This window comes from Mastomys coucha, unplaced genomic scaffold (genome assembly GCF_008632895.1).
Source record: "Mastomys coucha isolate ucsf_1 unplaced genomic scaffold, UCSF_Mcou_1 pScaffold12, whole genome shotgun sequence".
Lineage (NCBI taxonomy): Eukaryota > Metazoa > Chordata > Mammalia > Rodentia > Muridae > Mastomys > Mastomys coucha.
Genome location: NW_022196894.1, coordinates 20,693,881 through 20,703,141, shown reverse-complemented (window position 1 = coordinate 20,703,141; position 9,261 = coordinate 20,693,881). Strand labels below are relative to the sequence as shown.

Below are 9,261 nucleotides of genomic sequence, written 5' to 3'. Positions count from 1 at the left end.
ATGCCCTAAATTATACTGTTCACTTCTTCCTGGTGGTGTGTGGTGGAAATATCCAGTATCATTTCTTTGTTTGTTTTGTTTGTTTAAGGCAGGGTCTCTACACAGTCCTGGCTGCCTTGGAAATCACTCTGTAAACCAAGGTAGTCTCAGTCAAACTGAGACCTTCCTACTTCTGCCTCTGATGCTGGGATTAAAGGCTTTGACCACCAGGCCTAATTTGGGATCAGATCTTTTATTGGCTCCTTCATCAAGGCTTTTCTGAGAGCTCATCTGGTCCTTTGAATTTCAGTTTCTTAAGAATCCCTCAATTTAAACAGTAACAATCTCTAGTTTTACTTCAACTTGCTCCTGTATGAGATGTGTATGTTACCCATCTGAGTTCATATATATGTTATATGATATTAAAGATATATATTACATATACATATATAGTATGTATGCATATAATTTTACATTAGCAGTTACCTTGAAGTGTCATGGGGAGTGTGTTATATGTGTCTGTGTGGGTGTCTGTATGAGTGTTTATCACAATACTCAATATTTTCTCAGTTGTACTGTTGCCTAGTAATAATGATGGTTTATACTTCTTGAGCACTTATTATATCCAGTCAATGTTTAAAGACATTACAACTTTTGCTGTGAGTAATGTTCAACCTGTGGTTCAAGTACTCATTCAACCTAACTCATTTCAGGTGGTGGCTGGCCTGAATTTTGAAATTACCTACTCAATTGTGCAAACAAATTGTTCAAAGGAGCGTTTCTCTTTCCTCCGTGGAGACTGCGTGTCCCTTCCCAAGGGTGTAAGTAGCAGACATTTAATGATAGTCTTTTGTCCTTTGCTGAGAGTGTTTCCAGGACTGTCAAGCTCTGTGACTTGACACTGAAGTGTCATTTAGTAGCTCACACTCATGTCCACCCGGGGTCTTAGGACCTAAGTTGCTGGTCAAGGAATTCACGTGTGTCACACTACGTATTTATATCCTGTCAGGGATTACGAATAGGATTTGTCATGGTGATGGGTTGTCACACTCTCCTGGCCTACTCCTCCTTCATGTGTGTTCCATGTTCTCACAGGGTCCTCTGTGTCCCAGCTTCTTCCAGAAAACTCTCATGTGGTGTTTCCTCATCCTCCCTCTTTCCTGTCATTCTAATAAATGCATTCTGGGAATCCTCCCCTCTGTGCATGACATCTTGTCATTGAAGTGATGTCAGTGGCTGTTCTGTGGCCAGTGAATGTCAAGGTGACCAAGGAATAAACCTTCCTGGAATACTATTTTAGATGTTTCTTTAACCTACTATCTCTGCTTTGACAGTTTTATGTCATGAAGGAAAGGTGGAAGTTCTAGACAACACTTTCCTAATTTTCATGGTAGAACATCTGAGACAAATGCTATGTGCATCATTAGGAAATGGTTATGCAATGTACAGCAGACCATAGATTAATACTGTTTCCTGAGCCTTCTGTGACATTGACAAACATTGTAATATGTTAAGGACAAGAAAATAAAAACAGGACACAAATGTACTCCTAGGAATGATGAAGAAAGGAGGATTAGTATTTCAAGATCATCCTTAACTGCAGAGTGGATTTGAGGCCATCATTGTTTTGATAAGCTGCTGTTTCAGAAAGAAAACCAAAATAAGTAAATAAATGAAGGAAGACAGGAAGCAAGAAGGCTGGGTGTGGTGACACATACCTTTACCAGCACCCCAGAAACAGCAGATGTCCATGAGTTCAAGACCAGTCTGCTCTACAAATGAGTTCTAGGCCTTTATAGAGAGACGATCCTGTCTCAAAATTTGTTTTAGGTTTAAATTTTTAAAAAAGGAAAGAAGGAAGGGAAACTGTGTATACAGAGTGAGTCAAATATACAAGGTAAAATAATATAAGTATAAAAGTGATAGAAAATAAATGTTATAATTCAGAACACTGTTAACCTTCACAAAGAGTTGTAGGTGCTTTTTTTCTGATTTTGCATATCTTTTGGGGTTTCTTCAAGAGTTCTCAAAAGTTCTACTTGATCATGCATTGATTTATAGCTACAGAAATTATCATAAACAACTCTGTCTTTCATGATGAAATGGTAATAAATCTTGGTTGAAATGAAAGAAAACATGTGAATCTTATGCCCTTTAAGAGCTTAGTATGCATATCATAATCAAAATCCCAGAACTCAATACCAAAAGACAGACCACTTCTAAAATGGGCAAAGGATTGAACAAACACTTCCAGACTTGCAGGTAGCCAATAAGCACATGAGGAGATCCACAGGACCACCAGCCATCAGGCAATGCAAATGTATGCAGAATGGTCCTAACACCCCAGAGGGATTCGTGCCTATTCCCTTCATGGTTATCATTTATAGGAGAGTTGTAGGAATTTTTCAGTGACTTTTTTTTAAAGTTGTGATTATTTTATTTATTTATTTATTTATTTACATTTATTTATTGCAAGTATATGGGCTTTTGCCTATGTGTATAGTCTGTGGATATGTATATACAGTGTCCACAGAGGCTGGAGAGGGCATCAGATCCCTTGAGACTGAAGTTGTAGGTTGTTATGAATTGCCATGGGATGCTGAGAATCAAACCCCGGTCTTCCATAAGAACAGCCAGTGCTCTGAACCTCTGAACCTCTGAACCATTTCTCCTGTCCTGTGATTATTTTACATGCTCTACTCTTTTTTTTTCCACCTAAGAATTTTTCCTCATCACTAGAAATCTTGGTAAACTTTAAAAATGACTCTCTAATAATATTCCAGCAAGGATACCATAGGCTGTTTTTATCCATGGCACTCCTACCTTTGGATACCTGGTTTATTTGTATTTTTTATATAATAGTAACTTAGCACACATTTTTTTTCATTTTTTTATTGGTTATTTTATTTATTTACATGTCAAATGTTATCCCCCTTTCCAGTTTCCCCTCCACAAGCCCCCATCTCTTCCCCTGCCTCTGCTGTATGAGGGTGCTCCCCCACCTGCCCATCCACTTCTGCCTCACCACCCTAGCATTTCCCTAACCTGGGGCATTGAGCCTCCCCAGGACCAAGGGGCTTCCCTCCCAGTAGTGCCCACTAAGGCAATCCTCCTGAGCAAACATTTTTGAAAATGAAATTATTTTTGTATTTGGTATTTTTTCATTCAGAATAGGGTCTCAGTTTTATAAATGATCAACATAGTTATAAAAATCTTTTAAACTTCATTTATTCATTAGTTGTTTGCTTAAATAAATAATTTAAATTCTATTGCATTAAAATTCAGTATTTTATAGCTAAATATATTTTAGTTTCTCAATCAATAATTGAGTTAATGTGATTATTTTGCTGAAATATTTTCATAAGTATGCTAGAAGTTTATGGGTTGAATTTATGGATGAGTAATTACATTCTTTGGTCATTCTTTTCTTTATGTGTGTGGTATACGCATGTATGCACATGTGTGCATGCATGCTCACCTGTGCAGACACATGTGAAGGCCATATGCTCAGCTTCCTCTAAAACAAAACAAAGCAAAAGTTGAAGCCAGGGAGGAGATATCTCAGTCAGTAAAGGGCTTGTCTTTGGATCTCTCTCTCCCATGCAGACATCTATAATCCAAGCACCAGGGAGACAGAGACAGGACTCCTGGGCTCACAAGACAGCAGCCTACTGGAATCAGTGAGCTCAGGGTTCAGTGAGAGATCCTGTCTCATAAAGTGTGGTGGACAGTCTGGAGCGGTGGCACAACAATTACAGGGAAGCCCTGCTCCTTCCGAGGACTTGAGTTTGGCTACCAGCACCCACTTCCCACATCTGGAACCTCCTGTACCTCCAGCTCTAAGAGATTCAACACCCTTTTTAAAGCTTCCATGGGCACCTGCACTTATGTAGGTGTACACACACACACACACACACACACACACATACACACACTGAGTAACCCACTTACTTAGGAATTTCCTGTGCAGTGGACCATTCTATTTCCTCCCCCTCTGTGTTTCCTCCTCACCATGGATATCATGGCTATCTATGTTTCTCATTTTTTCCTTTGCTTTCAGCATTTCTTCCTTTTTCTTCCTTTTCCTGATGCAATGATTTGTAAAGTAGACATACCGTCTTTTACTTCTGCTAGTTGTTTGCTTTCACAATGACTTCTGTTTATGATTTTGAACCACCAGGATGGTGGTGAATGTAGAGGTAATGCCTTCGTGGATATGGAGAACACAATTGCCGACTTCTCGCAGACCTGTAACGTTAAAACAGGTGAGAAAGCATACATGGAGACATGGGAAATGGCGGGGCTTCCTGCACTGTGTCTGTCTAGGGACTCGAAGCTGGCCACTGGAGAGTCATTCCTTTATGTTCAAAATCAGTTTCCTCAAAGTTAGACATTTCTCTATAGTTTACATCAAAAGTGGGAAATTTTAAACCGGGCATGATATTACACACCTGTAACCCTGCCAGTCAGGAGACTGAAGCGACGAGATCAGAAGTTCTAAGTCAACTGCTACATGCAGAATTCAAGGCTGGCTTGGGACATATAAGATCCTGTATCAGGGTGTAACAATTAAAGCAGTTATAGCATATGGGTGAACATGGGCAAACACACTACCCAAAACATCTGATCTCCCAGAGAATAAGGAGAAGTGACTCACTCAGGGCCAATATTTCCTTAATCCTGTTCTGCTCACCTCACACCCTGTATAAATGAGAATGCAGAAGTTGTGTGTGACAGGAGCAAGGCTAGACTACACGTTGGGTGTACCTACTGACTTTAAATCTGATTTTTTTTTCAGGAGAGAAAGAACCACTTCCCAAGAATTGCCCTGGCTGCCCCAGGGACATACCTGTAGACAGCCCGGAGCTGAAGGAGGCACTTGATCATTCCATTGTAAAGCTTAATGCAGAGAATAACCATACTTTCTATTTCAAGATTGACACTGTGAAAAAAGCAACATCACAGGTCTGTAAATAGGAAGATGGGAGTTTGTAGCCTATGTATAGATCGATTGGTAATGTGATCCTTGATCTTGGTTCTGGTTGGGGAAACAGTATTCGGCAACAGGATTTGGTGGTTTAAATTCCAAATCCCAACTGTGCTGCATACTTGAGTGTCTTGGACAAGTATCTTTGGACAAAGCACTATTTTCATTGGGTACTGATGGTGTACACTTTTAATCCCACCATTTGGGAGGCAGAGGTAGGTGGATCTCTGATTTTGAGGCCAGCCTAGTCTACAAAGTGAGTTCCAGGATATCCAGGACTACACAAAGAAACCTTGTCTCAAAAACAAGCAAACAAGGAGGGTGGCAAACTCTCTGACATCTCAGTCTCATCTCTCATAGGAACATCTTGTGCTGTGTTTTATGGTGCACTCCTGTAATCCAAGCTCTTAGAAGCTGAGACAGGAGGATTGCCACAAGTTCTAGATCACTTTGGACTACACTTAGCAAGATCCTGTCTTAACACACACACACACACACACACACACACACACACACACACACAGAGAGAGAGAGAGAGAGAGAGAAAGAGAGAGAGAGAGAGAGAGAGAGAGAGAGAGAGAGAGAGAGAGAGAGAGAGAGAGCCTTCACTCTTGTTGCATGTTTTTCCTCCCTTTGCTCCTTCTGCCCTGGATGCCCTCTATCAATAAAAGCTGTTTGCCTTCATCATGAGTCAGAGGATCGGCTCTACTCTCACCCTATCCTTGGTGACTCTTTGTGGCTATTAAAATCTCATCCCTTGTGGCACCATCTGTAAAATGAGTATAGCTGTATTAGAAAAGTGAAAATCTCCAACAGCTCTGGCATGTGTAATCAGAATGTTAAAGGACATATTCCTGCTCTAAAGACTAGCTTCCCTGGATAAGCTTAGTGAAGCTAAACTAAACTAAAGTAAGCTAAGCTATGCTGAGAGTAGATAAGAAAAGTTATCAAGGTAGAAGCAAGCTGCTGTGGAGGCTGACTTGATCTTCTGAATCTAGTAAGAAATAGGCTTAGCCGTTGTATTTCTAGGAATCTAACAAGAGCCCTCATATGCCACCATAGTCATTGCCATTTTGATTTTAAGAGCAAAAGACAAGGTAAACTGTCCAACTGATCAGCAGGGCCAGTGATGGCTCAGATGATAAAGGCATTGGTACACTGGCCTAATGGCCTGAATCCTATCCCTGGACAGGAGAAAACCAATTCCACAAAGTTGTCTTCTGACTCCCTCTCCCTCCCCCATACAGACACACACACCCACAAATGCCTACTATAATACCAAGATATACAATATGGGAATGTGTAAATGAAGCCAAGTAGATCCTTACCTGCCACACCACCTCCAGTAGGATCTGTGTGACAAGTTCCACAGACTGAGGTGGTTGACCTCAAAAGGGGGAGGCCTCCTGGAACTGGTTGTGGAACTCTTTGCCAGAGAAATATATATATATTTCAAGACATATATTTCAAGACAGGGCTTCTCTATGTATCCCTGGCTGTCCTGGAACTCATTCTGTAGACCAGGCTGGCCTCAAACTCAGAAATCCGCCTGCCTCTGCCTCCCAAGTGCTGGGATTAAGGGCGTGCGCCACCTGAGCCGTAGTTTTCTTGGCAACTTATCTGTTTTATGTTTTCTCTTCCTTTTCCTATATCCGAGATGTTCCTGATAGCCTAGGCTAAGATCTTAAGCAAGTATTATGGCTACAAAATCATCCCTTGAAATGGAGTCACTAAACATGACCTCATCACCGGGAAAACTAGCACTTCATTTTATAAATCCTGTATAAGATAGTATTGATAAATATAAACTTTCCCAACAGTAATATTTTATATGGCTGCATGTGTGTCATCGGAAGTAGGTTTTGGTATATTGTTTTAAAAAGCCTTAAATAAAAAGAATTAAAACAGTTTAAATGTATGTTTTGAAGACTTACAGAAAAACAGGAGCTAGATGTTAAACAGTAACTGATCATAAACATTCATTAACTTGTTCTTGGGAATTTGCCACTAACCTTAGATAATTTTTATATTTTGATGTACCAAATGATCATAACAATACTCATTCTACCGGGATGTCTTACTGAAAATACCTTTTTTGAAGTTGTAAGACTTGGATGATTTTATATTTTGGTAAACTGTACTGGCTAGTTTTGTGTGTCAACTTGACACAGGCTGGAGTTATCACAGAAGGGAGCTTCAGTTGGGGAAGTGCCTCCATGAGATCCTGCTGTGGGACATTTTCTCAATTGCCCCTTGTGGATGGTGCCATCCCTGGGCTGGAGGTCTTGGGCTCTATAAGAGAGCAGGCTGAGCAAGCCAGGAGAAGCAAGCCAGTAAAGAACATCCCTCCATGGCCTCTGCATCAGCTCCTGCTTCCTGACCTGCTTGAGTTCCAGTCCTGACTTCCTTTGGTGATGAACAGCCATGTGGAAGTAAGCCAAATAAACCCTTTCCTCCCCAACTTGCTTCTTGGTCATGATGTTGTGCAGGAATAGAGACCCTGACTAAGACAGTAAACCAAATGATTATTGCTATGTTCATTCTATTTCACTGCTTCACTGCACACAGCTTTTCAGAGTTGTGACCCCTGTTTCTCTATGTATAAAAACCCTTGCTTGAGAGCTGCAAAATACACTCAGATGCAAATTGCCTGTGTTTGTTTGTTTGTCACCACCAAATCCTTACCCATCTGGCCTCTAGAACCCACATCCCAGGGATCCCCATATCCAGCTGGGGTGGTCCGTGGCACTTACTGTTGAGAGTTAGGTAGAAACATAAAGGCATCTTTGTAAAGAGCGTTTGATGGGGGAGAGTCACCGGCTTTAGTAACTGCCTATTAGTTTGTTTCCTATGTGCCGATTGACAGTTTTATTCCCTTGGTATTTAATTTCTGTAGTTCTTTGTTAATTTTGGATATCAGCTGTTGTCTGAAGTGTAGCTGGTAAAGATTTTCTCCGATCATGTAGGCTATGGGCACTGCTGGTTGTTTCCTCTGCTTTGTAGAGACTTTGTATTTTCATGTGATCCCATCTGTTGATACCTGGAGCAGATTCCTGCCTGTGCTGTTGATCTTCCTGTCTGGTTTTGGGCTAGTCGCAGGATGCTTCTGTCCCTATGGCTCTATAATATAATTTGAGGTCAAGCATTATAATACCTTCAGCATTGTCTGACTCCTTAGAACTACTTTGGCCATTTGGTTTTTTGTGGTTTCATATAAATTCATGTATTTTTTTCCAAGCCTATGACATATGACATGGGAATTTTTATAGGTACTGCATTAATTCTGTATACTAATTTTGGTAGTATAGGCATTATCACACTATTAATTTTGCCTGTCCAGGAACATAGACTATATTTCCATTGTTTAGTATTTTCCATAGTTACCTATCTACCAATAGTTTGACAATACCTAGAAATTTTCAATGTAGAGAATTTTATTGTAATAGCCTTTGAATCATTTGGTTAGATATATTCCTAATTACTTAAAAAAAATTTTTGGGACAGTATCTCATTATATAGTCCAGACTAACTTGAAACTCATTCTCTAGACCAGGATGGCCATGAACTCACAAAGATCTATCTCCCTCTGCCTCCCCAGTGTTGGGATTAAAGTTGTGTTCCACCAACAACTGGCTTGTTTAAAGACTTAAGAAGTTACTTAATCTTAAAAATATAGGAAAAGCAATAGATAATCTAAATATTATGCTAATTGGATAATTTAAACTACACAAGAATTTTCTGATTCAGTACTTGGCAGCAAGACAACAAAAAATATTTAAAGAAAATATTTTAAGTTTTCCCTCCCATATCTCAGATTGTACTAAAATTTAAGCCCTTGAGTTACTTGGTAGGTGTGCTTTGTAGCTTATGAACATTTAAATTAATATGTGTATATTAAAGTAACAAGTTTAGCCTGTATTTCTTTTACTCAGTGAAGTAAGCTGGCCCAACTAATACCCAGAAATCTTAGATATGTGTACAAACAAAACATTTTATTAGATATGGGTACCTTGTAGAGAATTTTATACTTGTAGTCACACTATAAGGACAGTGTAACTTTCTAAGATACTCAGTTAATATTTAAACTTTCAAGATTTTAACTTAAAACTCACTGGAGTTAAAAAAGTATAATTTGTTATAGAAATCCTCATTAAATATTTGTTGTGTTCTAATTAACATTACAGGTGGTAGCTGGAACGAAATATGTTATTGAGTTCATAGCCAGAGAAACCAAATGTTCCAAGGAAAGTAACACAGAGCTGACAGAAGATTGTGAGATCAAACACCTTGGTGTG

The 9,261-nt window shown here is 39.6% G+C and overlaps 1 protein-coding gene across 1 annotated transcript in view; it reads left to right on the top strand.

The window, feature by feature from the left end:
* Kng1 (kininogen 1) overlaps positions 1-9,261 on the top strand; it is a gene marked incomplete at its 3' end in the record, with an annotated part of 23,314 nt that overhangs the window by 11,070 nt on the left and 2,983 nt on the right. Inside the window, exons 3-6 of the mRNA XM_031364595.1 lie at positions 693-800; positions 4,160-4,244; positions 4,778-4,944; positions 9,151-9,258. Coding sequence (XP_031220455.1) covers positions 693-800; positions 4,160-4,244; positions 4,778-4,944; positions 9,151-9,258 — 468 coding nt within the window. The remainder of the gene's footprint in view (positions 1-692; positions 801-4,159; positions 4,245-4,777; positions 4,945-9,150; positions 9,259-9,261) is intronic.